The sequence below is a fragment of the Aulonocara stuartgranti genome (assembly GCF_965226115.1).
Source record: "Aulonocara stuartgranti genome assembly, chromosome: 7".
NCBI lineage: Eukaryota > Metazoa > Chordata > Actinopteri > Cichliformes > Cichlidae > Aulonocara > Aulonocara stuartgranti.
In genome coordinates this window covers 5,694,020-5,715,102 of record NC_138945.1, presented here as the reverse complement: position 1 = coordinate 5,715,102, position 21,083 = coordinate 5,694,020, and the positions used below count along the sequence as shown (strand labels likewise).

General features: G+C 43.0%; 1 protein-coding gene across 1 annotated transcript; it reads right to left on the bottom strand.

The window, feature by feature from the left end:
- Positions 1-6,906: 6,906 nt before the first annotated feature.
- poglut3 (protein O-glucosyltransferase 3) lies at positions 6,907-18,071 on the bottom strand. Its single transcript, XM_082538583.1, has 6 exons — positions 17,716-18,071; positions 17,274-17,471; positions 16,039-16,322; positions 15,745-15,949; positions 8,282-8,478; positions 6,907-8,101 (listed from the first exon to the last, which is right to left on the bottom strand). The coding sequence occupies exons 1-6, from the start codon at positions 17,951-17,953 to the stop codon at positions 7,661-7,663; spliced, it is 1,563 nt and encodes a 520-aa protein (XP_082394709.1). The 5' UTR covers positions 17,954-18,071; the 3' UTR covers positions 6,907-7,660.
- Between the last annotated feature and the right edge of the window lie 3,012 nt (positions 18,072-21,083).

Here is a 21,083-nt window from a genome sequence, read left to right as displayed (position 1 = left end):
AAACCCTTCAGATCAGCCTTTAGAGTAGGACTGCACAGGTTGCAGTGTGCTGATCTCCAGATGCATCTGTAAGGAAAATGGGTAATGAAAGGATTGTGTGAAATTTGGAAACATCTCTGCGTGATCTCTACCAAGACAAAAAGAATCGGAGAGACCGACGTTGTCTCAACAACACTAAGTAGATATTCCACTAAATCTCATTTGTGATTTATGCTAAATGTTACCATTAATTATTTATATTTCTTTACGCTTCTGATTAATTTAGTAAAACATCAAAAGATTTTCACTGTTGACAGTAAATAAGACATTTCTAATTCTCTACAGACGTTTGAGCTGTAGTATAGATTGCAATAATAGTGTATGGTTATTGTTTATAGCAGATGAAATAGCAGATGAAGTATCAGGACAGGGTGTGAATAAAAGTTATGAGTTGCGTTGCTGCAGAGAAAGTTGTTCACTCTGGTGAGGTCTAATGAGTCTAATGGGAGGCTGAGCCTTCAGCTTTCCTGTCCCTGTCCTGTTTAACCAGAAACGCTCTCGTCTTTTAACATTAAACTCATAACTTTCCTTTTTGATCAGTCTTACAGCTACAGCTGGATCAGCTGACCCTGTCCCATCCTTTAGTTATGCTGTTATAGGCCACAACTGCTCATTAACTTCCCATCATGCACTGAGCACTTCTGTCTTTTACTCTCAGTGTGTTAATATATCACTACTGCGTGTCAGTAACGTTGGTCCTTTTCCTCCCATCATGTGTGATCCTCCACTTCTTTTAAGTGTCTCCCAGCGCAATTCTTACCATATTTTGGTTCCTGCAACTGGTCTGTCGGGTTATTGTCTCCCCAGAAACACTTTCCTTGTGCTTTTGGAAATCTATTTTTTCCTATTTCTGTTTTGTTTTTCCTATTTCCGCTGTGTTTTGTGTGCTTTTGCAGGGTTTTTCTTATTGCTGGTGTTTTCTTAAGTTGCAGTCCGTTCGGCCTCTCAGGGCCACCGCAGTACAGTCCCCCCCAATTTTTTTAAATTTAACCCAACAACATAGTTGGTTAAATTATACAAAAAAAAAATCATATGTGCCCATAAAAGAGGTCAAAATCACAGAACTCTACTCAAAGTTAACAACAACCAATACTGATACCTCAAACAAACTGACCTCACTAAAGAAGACAAAGGGGGAAACTTAAATAGTGGCTGATCAGCCCACAAAAATCACAAAAAGGGGTAAAACACACAAAAACCTAACTGAGACCAAAACCAGTTATTTATTATCCTGTAAATTAAACCTTATATTTAAGGAAAGACCAATGTGGATGCAGTGTTGTGTGTAAGCCTCTACACTGATATTACCACTGTGTGGCTGTAACTGCAGCCATCACACCGCCTGACCACGTTAAGGTGGTAATCTCTCAGGGGGAAAACAGAAAAACAAAACAACAAAAAATAAAATAAAATAATGCTCATCAGATTCTAACAATTCAAAACATGACATTTACCTTAACTGGATGACCTATATAATAAATATTATCGAACCCAACAATAGTACTTCACACTATTGCCAATATTAACAAAACCAAAAAGGGTAAGCCAAGTTATTTAAAAAAAGACAATTCACAAAGTCTTGAAAAATAGAAATAAAGAATAAAAATCTTCAATCCACTCTATAACAGCAGTCTCCTGCTTCCCTGCAGATCAACACGTTCTCACTCCTAACTCGTCATATGTGCGACGCCCATACAGCATGTATCACTTCTCAGTTATTTATTGCACTTCTTGCTCGTCAGTGAGGCACTTTTAGTGCTTTATCTATGTTTGTGTGGGGACTTGTTATAAATCAGTCTTCAACCTTTAATCTCTCTCTGAAAATGACTGGGATTAAATGCAGTATAATAAACTTTCCTGAACGTGTGTCTTGTCATGATCTCCAGTGCTGCCATTTCATAGGATCTCCTGTCCAGGGCTTCTCAGATGTTGGTTGTTTTTATAACTCCTCTCACCTTCTGCTCTTGTGTCTGCTGTGATAAGCCTTTTATACTCCATCCATCCATCCATTCGCTTCCGCTTCTCCTTTTCAGGGTCGCGGGGGGCGCTGGAGCCTATCCCAGCTGTCATAGGGCGAGAGGCAGGGTACACCCTGGACAGGTCGCCAGTCTGTCGCAGGGCCAACACACAGGGACAGACAACCATTCGCACTCACATTCATACCTAGTGACAATTTGGATTACCCAATTAACCTATCCCCACAAGCTGCATGTCTTTGGACGGTGGGAGGAAGCCGGAGTACCCGGAGAGAACCCACGCAAACACGGGGAGAACATGCAAACTCCACACAGAAAGACCCCGGCCTGATGGTGGAATTGAACTCAGGACCTTCTTGCTGTGCGGCGCCTTTTATACTCACCCATTTTATTTCCATTTCTGTTTCTCACTATTTTTCTTAACAAGATTAAACCAGAATCAAGGTATGACTCAAGTATGTGAGGAAATTCTACACTAATTGGTACCCGCGGTCTTTCTTATGTTACATACCACACCCCAAAGAAAGGGCACACATAATGCAGACACATTTTCAGTGACCCAAATAACATTCAAACACGCTCCGTATCATAACCTCCTTTTTGTTTGTGTTTATTTTAAGCAGTTGATTTAACATAAGGATTAAAATAGAAAGAACAATCCTTGAAATAACACATGTGTGTGAAATACATAATACAAAACATAAAATAAATAAATGTCAAATCCCCTTAGATCCAGCCTCACAATCACTTGTTCTATGATGACTAAAGGAAGTTTATTTACGTCACAGACCCAGTGACGCCCATTCAGTTTCATTATCCAGGAAGTAACAGCTGATGCTCACTTCTGTTTAAGACACAGTCCAATCTTAGGTTCCTCATCCTGAGTGGAACAATGGGTCTATGTGAGTACAGCTGCCTTTTTCACATCATCTTGTTACAGCCCTAGCAGGGCCTCCTCCTGAAGGTGCCTGTGTGGGCGTGTCCCACCACCTCTTCTGCCTGAGGTGCCACCTTTCCCTGTTACACAGCTGACTCACATCAGTAATTAAAAGTATTTAAGCCCAGGGAAAGGTGAGCTCTGGGCCAGAGTGCCAGTAGTGTGGTTACAGCTTGTGAGCTGAGTGGTTGTTGTGTTTGCAGCTAGTGAGCTGTGTTTTTGGTGGTTTTCAGCTAGTGAGCTGCTCTTTCTTTTTGGCTTACGTTTTACTTTATTGACCAACGCCTGAGTTTTGTTTGTTTTCTTAAATGGTAATAGCGGCTTGTCCGTCTCTTTTAGTTAGTATAAATTGAAACTTTAACTAATTTGAATCAAAGCCCGATCCATGTCTGATACATGTCTTGTCTTCCTGCAGTAGGTGCTGTAGTCACTGCTCCTGCTCTTCTGGGAGCTGCAGGTTTCAATTCAGCTGGAATAGCTGCAGGCTCCTGCGCTGCAGGCATGATGTCGTCTGCTGCAGCTTCTAATGGAGGAGAAGTGACAGCCGGAGGTGTGGTGGCTGTTTTGCAGTCAGCAGGTAAATAAATAATTAGACGTTTTATTAGGATTTTAACTTACAACAACATGCAAAAAGAAGAAGTTCATGGCTTTGGGCCTTGGATTCCAGGCCGGAGTTGTGTCCTCAGCCTGTAGTCTGACTTGGAGGAAGAAAACTAAATCTTGTGGACCCCATTGCAGTGTGAGTGTGGTGGTTTCTTACTGGTCAATAGTAGACCTTACAATGTTCTTGTACGGGAGTCATTTTGAACCATACGTAACATTTGACGTTTGTTGACAGGATTTTTGACCAGCATACAAAACCACCTGCCTTAGACTGATCAATATGGCTGATGAACCATCTGAAACCGTTAATATGGTGTCACCATTTTTTATTGGTGCACCCTGTGTACCAGAATTTTGTGGCTTAACACGAATTATGAAGACCGGGAGAGCCAGATTAGTGCAATGCTCCATGCTCAAAAGTGGTCTATAGAGCAGCAGTGTGAGTTTGTGCTGAGTGCATTAGGAGAGCAAGTGGAGCGGGATACGCCAGATAAGATCTTTCTTCAATTTAAAGAACTGTACGGGGACAAAACAGCTGTGGGTACCTTGCGTGCCATGTTTTATGACTGCAGACAAAGGCCAGAAGAGCCTATTAGAAAGTTCACTTTACATTTAAGGGAGATCTGTAATTTATTACTTTGGTTTGATTTTTCAGTTTTTCTTTACAGGAAAAGATGGATAAGCTTGGTGTTAGTCCTTTCCATCAAGTTTCCTTTGTTAAAGCTGTTTTCTGCTTACAGTATGTGAATATCAAATAAAGTCTTATGAATCAAATTATGTCAGTCCTTCATCACATGTATCACTTGTTTTTTTGGAGTGTTTTTTTTCTTTGTTTTTTAATTTTGTTATCCCACATGAAAAATTCCAAAACTGCAGATTTTAGACACTTTAGACCTAAAATGTATATTCATTAGGGGAAAAAAACATTCATTTGTGATAGTAAACGTAAAACAACCTGAAAGACTTCATGTGACAGTCAGAACATTGAGCTTATCAAATTTGCGGACCCCCATCACGGTTATGACTGTTCTTCCCATCCCATGCAAGGCCACCTGGGTTGGCTGGAAGACTGTTTACTTAGCCTGTCGGGGCGAAGGACACGGTCTCAGCTGAACTCTGGATACACACACACACACACACACACACACACACACACACACTGATATGTGTAATACACTATCAGTACACTATCAATACACTACCAACATTCAAACAATATGTGGACTGTCCCACCAGGGGAGAGAAAACTTTAGACTTACTGTATGCTAACGTCAAGGATGCATACAGCTCCTCCTCCCTCCCCCCACTTGGTAGGTCAGATCATAACTTGATTCACCTCACCCCCCGCTATGTGCCAATTGTGAGGAGGGAACCTGTGACCACCAGGACTGTCAGGAGGTGGTCAGAGGAGGCAATAGCGGAACTACAGGGCTGTTTCGAGGTGACCGACTGGGAAACACTCTGTGAGCCTCACGCCGAGGACATCAATGGGCTTACTGAGTGTATCACAGGCTACATAACTTTCTGCACCGACTCCATTGTTCCAGCTCAGACTGTTCATTGTTACCCAAATAACAAGCCGTGGGTGACTAAGGACATCAAAGCCCTCCTCAACAACAAGAAGAGGAGGTGAGGAAGGTCCAGGTGTTACTAAAGGACAAGATCAGAGAGGCTAAGGACAATTACAGGAGGAAGCTGGAGTGGAAACTCCAGCAGAACAGCATGAGAGAGGTGTGGAGGGGCATGAAGACCATCACTGGATTCAGGCCAACCAACAGCAGGGGAACTGAGGGAGGTGAGAATAGAGCCAATGAGTTGAATCTGTTTTTCAATAGATTCGACACCACAGTGTCTGCTCCTACCCCCACAACCTCACCTGTAGTCAGCCTGGAATCCAGAGCCACACCACTGTGCCAGCCTCTCTCTTCACATGTTGCCTCCTGTGAGATTCCTGACACCCCTCCCCCACCCATCACCTTCACTCAATACCAGGTTGAGATGCAAATGAGGAGACTTCACTCAGGCAAGTCTGCTGGACCAGACGGAGTGAGTCCCCTCGCCCTCAAGACCTGTGCCCCCCAGCTGTGTGGAGTCTTTCATAAACTGTTTATGCTGAGTCTGAGTCTGCAGAGGGTCCCGGTGATGTGGAAGACATCATGCCTCGTCCCTGTACCAAAGACGCCACGTCTCAGTGGCCCCCAGGATTACTGACCTCCCACATCATGAAGACCCTGGAAAGGCCCATCCTGGACCAGCTGCGACCCATAGTAAGACCACATCTGGATCCCCTTCAGTTCGCTTATCAGCCTCGTCTCGGAACTGAGGACGCCATCATCTACCTGCTCAATCGTGTCTACACCCATCTGGACCAGCCGGCGAGCACTGTGAGGGTCATGTTTTTTGACTTTTCCAGTGCTTTCAACACCATCAGGCCGACCCTCCTGGGTGATAAGTTAGCAGCGATGCAGGTGGATGCTTCTCTGGTGTCCTGGATTGTTGATTACCTGACAGGAAGACCACAATTTGTACGTCTCCCACAGTGTGTGTCTGACAAGGTGATCAGCAACACAGGGGCACCACAGGCACTACAGATAGAAACACCCCAAAAGAGGGTCTGCATTCTATAAATATATCAGACTCTTATATATGATATATAAAAAGAATTATATCATAAACATATAAGAAATTGAAACCTAATCCATTTGTAACAATATAAAAGGTATTCGAGCTGAACAGAAATACTCAGACCAGCCCTTCTGACACCAACAACTACGCCGCTCTTCCCCATTCTGATGCTCGGTTTGAACTTCAGCAGGTCGTCTTCACCATGTCTACATGCCTTACAGCAATCAGCTGCTGCCATGTGATTGGCTGATTAGATATTTGTCTTAGCAAGCAGTTAACAGGTGTACCCAACAAAGTGGCCAATGGGTAACTGTATGTTTGCCGTTTGGAACAACCTGCCTGAGGAACTCCACTTAGCGCTTCCTGAAAATCTGTTTCACTTCTTTGGTGGTGCTTTCTGCATGTGGTTCTACTTTTTCCCCCTCATGTTACCTCTTTTCTCTTAATTCTATTATTTAATTCATTATTGTTTGGAGTTCTATCTTTTCATTTCATTTTAACTTTTACCTTTTTAATACTGTTTTTGGAAAGCATTTTCTAACGCTGATTTTGATACGTGACATGCAAATAAACTCCTATTAGGTATTACAACAACTTCAGAGTCATGTTTTCAATCCTGGTGTTAGAGCTTAGTACAGCTTGACCAGTGGTTAAGCTACAGAAAGGGGCGGACACAGTAGATGTACTTACCCACTCAAAATGTCATCAAAGGAGACCACTAACATGTTCCACACATCCATTTATTCTCTTCCCCTCATCCAGTTATGGGTTGCAGTGCAGCTGGAGCCCATTCCAGTGGTCACAGGGTGAGAGGCAGCCAACCAGTCACAACTACAGCCAATTAAGAATCACCAATTATCATAACATGCAGGTCTTTGGACTATGGGAACAAGCTGGAGCACCCAGAGAGAATCACAGGGCCTTAGCTGGCCGGTAGATTCAAACCCAGACCTCCTCACTGTGTGGCGATGGTGTTAACCACCGCACCACCACGCTGCCCACTCAATTACTAATGTAGCTTAGTGATTCAACAGAGTAATAACTACTCGAAACTGCAGTGAAAGCTGTATGCACAACAATATAAAAAAATCTGCACTTGTTAAATATTTTAAGACAAAGTTTTTAGTTTAGATAAAGCACACAAGTATCCAATTTAAAGGTACATTTACACTCATCCAAGTTCCTCCATTACTAAACAGGTATAAAAAAAAAAAACTCCCACAACAACAACATAAAACACATTTTAAAACATTAATGCTCACATGATCACAGATTGTTTTTGAGCTCGATCTCAAAATTTCTGACAGCTATGGTTTTATCATAAAATCCCTCTACTGTCCAAAATTAAAGTGGAATGCTGAACATTCATATGCCCTTAGGCATCAGGAACATTACGTTATCATCTTCACTCTTTAGATATCAGGAATGTTTTCACACAGAAAAAGAGACTCGAGTGCTTAAAGACTAAAGCCGGAGCCCGTCATAGTTCATCCTTCACGTCAGTTTCTTCTTTGTAGCTTTTACGCTCACATTTGCAGGCAGCAGTGTGGTCATCCAGCTGAGGCACCAGCTCCATGTCTGCGTGTTGTGTCGGCTGTCCCGTCTGTCGCTCTGAATACATGTGCAGCACTTTGTAGTAGTAACAATACAGCCTGCTGGGCTGCAGCAGCTCTCTGGCTGCTGCCTGGCCCGCTCTGGCGATCTCTTGTGCTTCAGCGTCGTTCTCTTTAGCCCATCTGATCTTCTCCAGAAGGTCCGACAGGTTTCTCTTCACAGGAATGTAATGTGTTCCTGCCTTCAGGTGGCTGTAGAAATGTTCATAGTACTGAGAGTCCTGTTTCAGAACCAGACTGTTCCCGAGCATCAGGTAAGGAAACCGGTACGCTGCCACTGTTCCATCAATGTTCACCTGATATTTGTACTGCAAGATGAAGACAAGGTGGCACGAGTTGCATACACACGTTATGGATGTATTAAATCTATTCATAAAGACGAGGCATCAAGGAGCTAAACTAAATCATTGTAGTGAAGTGAGTAACGTATGGATGTATATATTTATAATTATATTTATTAAAGAGAAGACTATTTTACGCTTCCTTACCTTAAAGAAGTCAAAGAATCCAACAAGTGATGCTTTGCCAACGTGTTTCTCCTGGTCTCTAAAGAAGAACCACGCAGTGATGCCGGCATCAAGGAGCTCTGGGTTTTTTTTGGACAGTGATACAAGCTGAAGACGCTCCTCTCGACTGTCCCGACCCCGGAAAAACGCCCGCTCAGTTTTATTCACCCACGGAGGCCCTGATGGAAGTATATATTACTGAGTGGGAAGAATTGTCTACATTTACATACAAATTCACAGATCATAACCATATTTCTCCTAAAGGTGTTGACTGCTTCTCATCTATCCATCTATCTGACCTGCTTTCCACAGATTCCCTTAACCACACTTCCAATTTCTCATGCCACCACACCTCCTTCATTTTGCCTTTCTCTGTCCTCCCTCCGAGTCTGTTCCCGGACCTGCTAATTCAAAGACCAAGCGGCAATTCATATGTGCGATCAGTCGGGTTTAACCAAACTCCCTTAGCCTGTCGACACATCCCAAGTTCAAAGAAGACAAAAGGAAGAGTGGCTGTGGGAAGAGTCAACCCCCTCCCTTTCAACTCCCATAAATCTTTTAATCATCACACTGACAGGAAGTGTTTTTTCCCCTTCCATCTCCCTTGATATGCCAGTCCTTCTCTTTCTTCTTTTGTCTCCAACATCTCCCGTGCTCTCTCTCCTCGCCTCTCCTCTAAGCCGTCTTACCAAATAGCCAATCCTTCTTTTTCTCTCCCTCTCCATTTGACAGCACTCTCCCTCCATCCCACCCACCCCCTCGTTGTCTGCCTACCGTGGAGGCTTTAATGAGTACACTGGCAAGGTCTGTAAATTATTCAATAACTGGGAGAAGAATCTCTGATTCCTCCCCTCCCCCCTTGTTATTCTAAAAATAGATTTCCTTATGTTGGGAGTGACTCTGAGCTATTAGAAATTAAGACGCTCATTGTTGTCTCCTGGTGGGGTGGAGATTTGACACCGTATTTTGAAATAATAGTTAAGCTGTGATTTCATTACTTTAGATTTATCATTGGCTATGAAACTGTGAAATCAGGTTAAAACAAACAGCGGAATGTGAATGAAAACAGCGGAATGTGAATGAAAACAGCGGAATGTGAATGAAAACAGCGGAATGTGAATGAAAACAGCGGAATGTGAATGAAAACAGCGGAATGTGAATGAAAACAGCGGAATGTGAATGAAAACAGCGGAATTTGAATGAAAACAGCGGAATTTGAATGAAAACAGCGGAATTTGAATGAAAACAGCGGAATTTGAATGAAAACAGCGGAATTTGAATGAAAACAGCGGAATTTGAATGAAAACAGCGGAATTTGAATGAAAACAGCGGAATTTGAATGAAAACAGCGGAATTTGAATGAAAACAGCGGAATTTGAATGAAAACAGCGGAATTTGAATGAAAACAGCGGAATTTGAATGAAAACAGCGGAATTTGAATGAAAACAGCGGAATTTGAATGAAAACAGCGGAATTTGAATGAAAACAGCGGAATTTGAATGAAAACAGCGGAATTTGAATGAAAACAGCGGAATTTGAATGAAAACAGCGGAATTTGAATGAAAACAGCGGAATTTGAATGAAAACAGCGGAATTTGAATGAAAACAGCGGAATTTGAATGAAAACAGCGGAATTTGAATGAAAACAGCGGAATTTGAATGAAAACAGCGGAATTTGAATGAAAACAGCGGAATTTGAATGAAAACAGCGGAATTTGAATGAAAACAGCGGAATTTGAATGAAAACAGCGGAATTTGAATGAAAACAGCGGAATTTGAATGAAAACAGCGGAATTTGAATGAAAACAGCGGAATTTGAATGAAAACAGCGGAATTTGAATGAAAACAGCGGAATTTGAATGAAAACAGCGGAATTTGAATGAAAACAGCGGAATTTGAATGAAAACAGCGGAATTTGAATGAAAACAGCGGAATTTGAATGAAAACAGCGGAATTTGAATGAAAACAGCGGAATTTGAATGAAAACAGCGGAATTTGAATGAAAACAGCGGAATTTGAATGAAAACAGCGGAATTTGAATGAAAACAGCGGAATTTGAATGAAAACAGCGGAATTTGAATGAAAACAGCGGAATTTGAATGAAAACAGCGGAATTTGAATGAAAACAGCGGAATTTGAATGAAAACAGCGGAATTTGAATGAAAACAGCGGAATTTGAATGAAAACAGCGGAATTTGAATGAAAACAGCGGAATTTGAATGAAAACAGCGGAATTTGAATGAAAACAGCGGAATTTGAATGAAAACAGCGGAATTTGAATGAAAACAGCGGAATTTGAATGAAAACAGCGGAATTTGAATGAAAACAGCGGAATTTGAATGAAAACAGCGGAATTTGAATGAAAACAGCGGAATTTGAATGAAAACAGCGGAATTTGAATGAAAACAGCGGAATTTGAATGAAAACAGCGGAATTTGAATGAAAACAGCGGAATTTGAATGAAAACAGCGGAATTTGAATGAAAACAGCGGAATTTGAATAGATAGATAGATAGATAGATAGATAGATAGATAGATAGATAGATAGATAGATAGATAGATAGATAGATAGATAGATAGATAGATAGATAGATAGATAGATAGATAGATAGATAGATAGATAGATAGATAGATAGATAGATAGATAGATAGATAGATAGATAGATAGATAGATAGATAGATAGATAGATAGATAGATAGATAGATAGATAGATAGATAGATAGATAGATTCATTCATTCATTCAGTAAGGGTCCTAAGGCTAGACCCCCTATGCTAAGCAAGCATGAGCGAGACAGATAAATATGAAGGCATGCCGGCTCGGACGTCGCCCAGATCAACAAGGTCCGCGTCAGGTGTTGAGGAACCAGGGCACCCTGACGAAAAGTGGGCTACTGGAACAAGAAGGCATCGGTGGGCAAGACACAAAAACAGGGCGTTGTTGGAATGCTACTACGCAAGTAACCCCGGCGGAAGGGGCTACATGAATAGGATGCGGGACCTATGGATTCTTCGATATCCAACATCCACAATGACGGCGAAACAACTAGTAGCTCAGTGTTCCAACATTCGAAAGAAGAGACTGCTCTCACAGCTAGAGATTGACGAGGTACAACACAAATGCTATGGCAAGGAGGAGTCAGGACGCCAGGTCAGGGGGGAGATATCATCACCCCCACCCGAGATTGGGTACATAGCCCCAAGTGCTATAGGAGAAGGATCGTTGAGTGCGAGAGGAACTGACCTGAAAAATAGGATCATGGCCAAGCTTGAAACCTGTATCCCCCATAGTCGGTTACCAAGATTACGTGAAGTACCCTCAGAAGGTCTGCTAGATGATGTTAATGCAGCACTATGGGCAATACCTACAACCACGATTACCGACAGCAAGCTGATCTACAATATGGCAGCAGTGATCAGTGAGATGCTTGGCTACAAGTTGAACAGCGACAAGGGGCAGTACCCTCCATGGAGAAGGAGGCTAGAGGGCAAGATCAAAGTAGCACGGAGGGAGGTTAGCCAACTAACGGAGTTGCAGAAAGGTGCGACAAAGAAGGTGCATAAGAAATACAGCAAGCTGTCCATACCTGAGGCCTTGGAAACTGCCAAGCAAAGACTCACAGCCTTGGCCAGCCGCTTGAGGAGGTACACCAGAGAGATAGAAGGCAGGAGAATAAACCAGCTGTTCTCCACAGAACCAGCAAAGGTGTACTCTCAGTGGCAAGGGAACAATAAGAGAACAGCACCACCAAGGCTGGAGACGGAGCAATACTGGAAGAGCATATGGGAGAAGGACGCAACCCATAACGGCAATGCTCAGTGGCTAGTGGATCTGAGGGCTGACCACAGCGACCTCCCTGAACAGGGTCCAGTAACCATCACAGTGGCAGATATCCAAGAAAGGGTCTCCAGTATGAAGAGTTGGACAGCACCAGGGCCCGACATGGTTCACGCCTACTGGCTAAAGAAGCTGACTGCACTCCACGAGCGTCTGGCAGCACAAATGAAGCAGCTGCTAGTTAACAAGAGACACCCGGAATGGCTAACCGAAGGTCGGACGGTCCTGATCCCCAAGGACCCCAAGAAGGGACCGGTCCCCTCCAACTACCGACCAATAACCTGCCTCAGTACTACATGGAAGCTCCTGTCAGGCATCATATCGGCTAAGATGAACAGGCACATGGGTCAATACATGAGCGGGACACAGAAAGGAATTGGCAAGAATACCAGAGGCGCAAAACACCAGCTACTGGTAGACAGAACAGTCAGCCGAGACTGCAAGACCAGACTGACCAACCTGTGCACTGCCTGGATTGATTACAAGAAGGCCTATGACTCAATGCCCCACAGCTGGATACTGGAATGCTTAGAATTGTACAAGATCAATGGGACCCTAAGAGCCTTCATCAGGAACTCAATGGGGATGTGGCGTACAACACTAGAGGCCAACTCCAAGCCCATAGCACAAGTCACCATCAAGTGCGGGATCTACCAAGGAGATGCTCTGTCCCCACTGCTGTTCTGCATAGGCCTGAACCCCCTCAGTGAGATCATTAACAAGACTGGCTACGGATACCGACTACGGAACGGAGCAGTTGTCAGCCACCTCCTGTACATGGATGACATGAAGCTGTATGCCAAGAGTGAACGAGACATCGATTCACTGATCCACACTACCAGGCTATACAGCAATGACATTGGAATGTCATTCGGACTGGAGAAGTGTAGTCGGATGGTAACAAAGAGAGGGAAGGTAGTCAGAACTGAGGGGATTGAACTACCAGAAGGCAACATTGCAGACATAGAGGACAGTTACAAGTACCTGGGGATCCCGCAGGCGAATGGGAACCATGAAGAGGCCGCTAGAAAAGCTGCAACCACCAAGTACCTGCAGAGGGTCAGGCAAGTCCTGAGGAGTCAGCTGAATGGTAAGAACAAGATCCGGGCCATCAACACGTACGCCCTGCCCGTGATCAGGTACCCTGCTGGGGTAATAGGCTGGCCAAAGGAGGAGATAGAAGCCACTGACATAAAGACAAGAAAGCTCCTTACCATGCATGGAGGGTTTCACCCCAAGTCCAGCACCCTGAGGCTGTACGCTAAGCGGAAGGAAGGGGGCCGGGGACTGGTGAGTGTCAGCACCACAGTCCAGGATGAGACAACGAACATCCAAGAATACATTGGGAAGATGGCCCCAACTGACCGAGTGCTCAATGAATACCTCAGGCAGCAGAAACCCAAGAAAGAGGAGGGAGACGAGGAACCATCATGGAAGAACAGGCCCCTGCACGGTATGTACCACCGGCAGATAGAGGAGGTGGCTGTTATCCAGAAATCCTACCAGTGGCTGGACAAAGCTGGACTGAAAGACAGCACAGAGGCACTAATCATGGCAGCACAAGAACAAGCTCTGAGCACAAGATCCATAGAGGCTGGGGTCTATCACACCAGGCAAGACCCCAGGTGCAGGCTGTGTAAAGATGCCCCAGAGACAATCCAGCACATAACAGCAGGGTGCAAGATGCTAGCAGGCAAGGCATACATGGAACACCATAACCAAGTGGCCGGCATAGTGTACAGGAACATCTGTGCCGAGTATAACCTGGAAGTCCCGAGGTCAAAATGGGAGATGCCCCCAAGGGTGGTGGAGAATGACCGAGCTAAGATCCTGTGGGACTTCCAGATACAGACGGACAAAATGGTGGTGGCTAACCAACCGGACATAGTGGTGGTAGACAAACAGAAGAAGACGGCCGTAGTGATCGATGTAGCGGTTCCGAATGACAGCAATATCAGGAAGAAGGAACACGAGAAGCTGGAGAAATACCAAGGGCTCAGAGAAGAGCTCGAGAGGATGTGGAGGGTGAAGGTAACGGTGGTCCCCGTGGTAATCGGAGCACTAGGTGCGGTGACTCCCAAGCTAGGCGAGTGGCTCCAGCAGATCCTGGGAATAACATCGGAGATCTCTGTCCAGAAGAGCGCAGTCCTGGGAACAGCTAAGATACTGCGCAGGACCCTCAAGCTCCCAGGCCTCTGGTAGAGGACCCGAGCTTGAAGGATAAACTGCCTGCAGGGTGTTTTTTTTTATTTTTTTATATATATATATATATATATATATATATATATATATATATATATATATATACATACATACACACTCAGATTTCCTGAAAGTTACATCTGAGTCAATATATGTATGAAATCCATTAAAAAAACCACTTCCTTGTCATTTCTATCTTTAAAATGTTAACAAACAACAGCAGAATGTGTAATTTAGAAAAAACAGTGACTTTAGATGAAAACTGCTTCTGACTCCAAAAATCTAACATGTCGGCCGACATTGGGAATGTTGTGCGCAGAAAGAAGTGCCATCTTATATCTATCATTCATCACATGGACAAACGTATTGGCTCACACCTCTTAATCTTTGAATTCATCTGTTTTCAGTCCCACTGCAACAGGCTTATGATATTTTTACAAACAAGTGTTGCAAACTCAAAAACTCCACAGTCCCAAACCGCCTCTGGAATCAACATCAAAACAGAAAGTGTGCTCTGGGAGGTTGATGACATGGCTCAGCAGCTCCTGTAGGTGTAATGTGTAGGTTTTGTTCATATAGTGTATAGAGCAGGGGTAGGCAACTCCAGGCCTCAAGTGCCAAGTGTCCTGCAGGTTTTAGACGTGTCCTTGATCCAATACTGCAGATTCAAATTGCTAAAAGACCTCCTCAACATGTCTTGAAGTTCTCCAAAGTCCTGGTAATGACTTTTGATTCAGCTGTGTTGACTCAGGGTGATATCTAAAACCTGAAGGACACCTGCACTCGAGGTCTGCAGTTGCCTTCCCCTGGTATAGAGTCTATGGACTGTGGTGCCCTCTGGTGGACAGTTACAAAAACAAACCAAAGGAGAAACTGCCTTCATAACGTGACATCACCCTCATAGATGGATTCTTTGGTTGGGATCTTTTGGATCTTCGTTAAACTAGCTGCAGCTAAACATACAGCTTCTACAACAAGTTCAACCTCTATACTGCCTGAAGAAGAACAGCCCACTAAGTTGGATTATGTAGTTCAGGAAACCTTGCACACTGTAGATTTTTTAAAAAAGGTAGTGCTTTATGGCTCTTGAGAACATTTTGGGAAAATACAGCAGAGGCAGCACTTTCTTTCTTTTTTATTTTATTTTTGCTGAACGCTGGCAAGTTCAAAGCAATAAAAGGTCTTAAACTGCTGCACAGTATTAAAAGCAATAAATCAATAAAAAGTACACCTCTGTGTAGAAGTACATCCCAACATAATTTACTCCTGCCAGTTGCAGTTTAAGTGCAATTTCCTTCAAACTCAGATACTCAATAAGAAGTTTTAACAACTTGTAGCACAGACAGAAATATACGAATGATGATAACATAAACTGAGGGCTGTTTTGCTCAGGAGTATCAAAGTTACCTGTATTCCCTTGGACAGATAGGAGGTCATTAGTGACCCCTCTCAGTGTCTCCAGGGTGGAGTGTGTGACCTCATAGGTAGGGAGGACGATATCCCGTGTGTCTGTGGAGCCACACCACGATAAGATCGGAACAGCAGCCGACGTCTTTGTCTCTAGCGGCCAGTCACCCACATTGATGTAAAACTCCACATCAGGCACCCTCACCTGCAACAGAACATCGCTGTGTGACTGTAAAGACTTTATATATATATATGCAACAGCACAGCATGGAAAAAACAGCAGAACAACTCTACCTTCCTCGTCAATGATAGCAAAATTTCATCAGAGAACATCTTGAAGTCGGTGTATTTTCCCAGCGTGCGCCGGTACACGTGGTTGTTGATGATGGCGTAGTGAATGAGCCCTCCTCTGTTGGAGAATCTGTGAGGCACTTCCTGCCTGAGATGCTGCAGGTCGATGGTGGGAAAAGACTTAAAGTCAGCTAGAATCTGTCGGTCATCGGCAGGACACTGCATGACGCTCTGCCAGACGGAGGCATCGGGCTCAGGACAGTCACAGTATTCATGATGCACTGGACCTGAGCATGGGAATGAGCCATCAGGGTTAGATACACGTATAAATGCAATGTGGAAGATGAGGAGTCACTGTCAACTTACTGAAAAAAACAAACCCCAAAATATCTGGAACAGTCGATGAAGTCAGTCAATGTTGATAAATCCCAAAAAACACAAGTTACTGGATGTAAAGCTGTGTTAAATCTAGCGTATGTATGTGCACTCACCCCCAAATGTGACTACAAAGCAGCACAAAGACAACACTTCTTTATGCCAATGCTATAGTTAGTGTTCTTCTGCTCTATACATATGAGCTGGCTGTAATGAGGAGGTGGAGCAGGTTATCTAAGGTTGGTGGTGAAACATCTGGTTACTTGAGTCTGCATGTCAAAGTATAATTGGGCAACATACCAAACCCAAAGCTGCTCTCCAGCGTGTTCATCGCAGTGTGAGTGTTAAATAAAAAGCACTTACGTGTAGAGAAAAGTAATTGCATGAACCAGTCTATGTAACATTTACTGCATTCTTTTTAAAATAATTTTAATAGCTCTGACAGTCACTCTGCTCTTAAGTCTTTACTCCTTCCTGTGCTTCAGTAAACATCAGTCTTCCAGTAGTACAACATGAAGTGGACAGTGTGACTCGTGATGGAAGAGTTTAAGTATAAATGCTGCAGTTCTAGGATGAGTATTTTGAGGTCCCTTTCATATCTATCTTCATCATTCATTGTGTGGGTTACCCATGGAGTGGTGAGACTTTAGTTTGTGGCCACTCTTGGCTCTGTTATCAATCCTGACTTTATTTTTTGTGCAAAACACTGGCATCATAATTAAGAGCAATGCACTCTGGAGATAAACTTTGCATGTAAAAGCAATTCGTCATTTTTATCCCGATTTCTCACCATTAAATTGATTTTTCACCTTCGTATAAAGGGTCTGAGGACAGAAGGTGATGCAACAGGTTTTCTGACTAACCTTGGATGGTGTAGGGTGAGCTAGCCACAGCAGCATCTCTGTAAGAGACCTGGATCTTCAGACCCTTGTGAGCAGTGCTGTAGAGCCGATACCTCAACAGGAAGGAGCCGTCTCCTCTGTCCAGAGGTGGAGGGACGTGGATACGGAGGTACTCATTCTTATCCAGTGAGCCGATCTTCACTTTAAACGTGTCTTTTCCTGAGCACCACATTCAAAAAGCATTTCAATGAACAGTTTGAGTGCTAACGCAAGTAACAGTTATGCATATTCGGCCGCTCGTGCACGTTTTCGTTAACATTAGCCCCCCAAAAACTTTAAACGTAGCTTGCTAGCCACCGGGTTGTAATAACAAAAGAATGCTGCAAAAACAGTTTAAGGTTAGCTTAAAAATACTGCAACAGGACTTTAGTGAGCTAATAATGTCGCGTTGGTGGTCATTTACCTGGAGACAGAGTCAGGTTTTCTCCTTTTGAATTCACTGCCTGAATAAAGAAGTAGCGGACTGGTAACACGGTGTCCGGGTTTAGCCCCGGACCCCATATCAGACACCTCTCTGGACTGATTCCTTCAGAGTCACAAACCGGGAAGCTTGTACTTTGAAATACTAGTAAAATTACAAATCGGCTAATTAAACCACTCGGAAACGGCTCGACTACATCTACGTTCCGGTAACACGCCATACTCCAGCAGCTGGCACCAAGTAAACGTGTACAGTCACTAAATTTTAAGTGCAAAGTTTTGATAGAAACTCCTACTCCGACATGTTGGTGAAGACAACACGCCCACTGGTGATGGCCAGTGACGCCTTCACGGGAAGTTGGAAATTTTGGGGGGTATACATATTGTGAACGCCCCCTACAGACATAAATACTCCACATTACTGATAAAAAAAGATCTTAACACTAATTAACCACTCCTTTGTTGTTGTTCTTGTTTTTTAACCAACTTTGCAAAATACTGCAGATAACAGCACCAGGATTAGTTATTGTCAGGGGTAAAGGAAGTCTTCAGATTTACTACATCAGAAACTTATATTATTGCATCTCATTTACAGGTAAAAGTTCAAGTTCTACTTGAGCAAAAGTACACAAGTACCGTCAGGCCAATATATGTGGCTGACCTGTGCTGCGTTCAATTCACAAATCCCTTTACTGTTGTAGCTGGTGGGGTACTGTTATTTATTTATTCATTTATTTATTTATTTATTTATTTGTATTGTTATTGTGTAGCAGCGCAGCTCTGTTTGCATAATATAAACAGTGAAGGTGAAAGCTGAACGCTAACCTTTTTCCACTCCATATGTTTTTTTTGTTTTTTGTTTTTAATTTTACCAGTATGTCTCAAATTTTATTCCAATGGGAAAGTGCAACCATCCATTGTATCAGGAACAGAAATGGAGAAGAATACAGTACAAGTAGTGTAAGCAGAGCACTTGTCTTATTTTACATCAGGTGTGGTTGCTTCAGTGTGCTTTAAGCTTTGTTCTTTGTTTTAAATGTTAACTTTGTGAGGCAGGATGTTGAATCCATCAATCATGGAAGGAATGAAAAACAGGATGGACAAAAAGTGAAATAAAGGACTCCCATTTTGTGGTTAAGTTAGTTTCCAACTTTTGCTTCATGCCTTCATCTAAAACTTAATTTAGTTTATCTGGCTCCTCTTAAAGAGGATGTGTCAGGGAACTGTTTCCAATAACATTAACCTTTGGTACAGGAAAAACACATCCCCTTTTCACTGTACTAGTGTCAATAAATTCAAGCCAAGTAGAGTAACATATTTTTGCTTATTAAGAAGCTTGTAGTGCTAATTTCAAGATTGTACAATTCAAACTTTTAGTACAAAGCAGCGTCTTTAAAATAATACACACAATATTTAAATAAGTACAACCACCGTGATAAATATTAAATATTGTAGTGGTTAAAATGTAAGATGACACGCTTCTGCACAGGCCAGGTATCTATGTGTGTGATTGCATTAGCTGTTTTAGTGCTTCTCAGAATAAAAGGGTGTTTTCAGTCTTTTCAAAATTTGCCAGCTGTGCACAAGCGTGTCTGGGAAAACATGTAAAAACACTCAAGTGGTAATAAAAAGGTGCAAGTACAAAGGTTTGCATATTTAAAAAAAGAGCCGAGTCTGAGGCCTCAGGAGAAGAGCAGTTTCTGGAGCCCTGAGGATGTTATCAAAGCTAGAAGTTCAGAGTGGACAGCCACATCTACGCTGAAAATCACTTTCCTCTATTCCTCTAAGCTTTCAACAACTTACTCTGGTTTTTGTGCTACTACTACACCTGACATTCATTGCTCCTACAAATGTACTCTAAAACTCGAAAGAGACATTCAAAAACACATCTAAAGCTGCCACTTCTATCCATTCTAGCTCTGCACATCTCCTCAGGCCAAATGTAGAATGTGGAGAAGCTGGCAACCAGAGAGAGGCGAGCGCAGCTCCTCTGGCAGTACTGTGTAATGTACTATAGGTGTAGCGGACTGGAGAGAATTGTATGAGTGGTTGTGTGTGAGGGTGGGTGGGGTTTGCAACATCATGCATTGGCCAGTTCCTCAGCTTCATCTCTGTTTTCATTGATCTCAGCCAGTGTCCTGACGAAGCGGGTCCACTCATCCGCTTTGGGAACACAGATTTGCTCGCCAACATCATAGACCTGAACCTGTCCCTCTGAGTCCCCAGTGGCAATCTCCTTTCCAGTGTGAGACCATCTGACACGGTTCAGTGCCGGAGCCCCATCCACATACACACTAGCAGTTGGAACTTCGGTATCATTGTTGAGGTTCCACAAGTCCAGACGTCCAGCTAAGTCCACACAAGCAAACAGGGCAGGGTGTGTTGGAGACCACATCACATCGTAGACGTAGTCACAACTGTCCTCAAAAGAGTATAGTGGACGGGTACTCTTAGTGCTCCAGAGTTTGACGGTTCAGTCAAACGAGGACGAGATGAAGAGGTGAGAGAAATCAACAGGTCCTCCAGCACTGTGGCAGCTCAGTCCAGTAACCGGACCATGGTGGCCTTCAAACACTTCAGTGATGCCTGCCTTTCCACTCCATAAGTTAATGTGAGGGTTCCTGATGGTTAGGGACAAATGCAAATGCACTGCAGGGTGCTGTAAACGGCCCAAACCTCAGTCAGGAGAACAACTGAGAGAATCCATCCACAATACCAGGTTAGTCATTAATATACTGCTGCATGTAGTTACATTGTAAAACTGAACTTTAAAATGAATAGTGGTAATAATAACCAAGAGAGACTGACAGTGATCACCGACTTTTTAGGGGCTTGTTGAGATTAAATAGAACAAGATACAAAGCGTTAAAACATGTTAAAATAACAACAGCCTTAATAAACGCAGCTGCCAAATATTCTGAGGAGTACAACTCGGAATAGAAAGTAAAGACTTCTCTTTCAATCTCTATGAAATCTTTGCATTCAGTCCCATTTATCAGCAGGCTTGTAATTAAATTTCTCAGCTGTCTACATTTCTCCAGCTTACTAAAATACAATGAATTTTTTTCACCCGCCTCAATCCATTTGGCTCTTCATCTTATGAAAGCACCCTGGGCTTTCTCAAGGTAAAGATCATCTAATTTAGTCTGGTACTCCATCAATTTATTTTTCTGTTGTTTTCCCTGTTTTTCTGTTTGGTTTTTCTTTACTACAGCACTGAGTTATTTCTCGAAGTAAATTACTTTCATATTCTCATTTTTCCATATTCAGTTATTTGCAGAATTTTATAGTAAATTCTTTGATCTTGAATTGAACAAATTCCAATTTCTGTATAATACACACTATTGATTC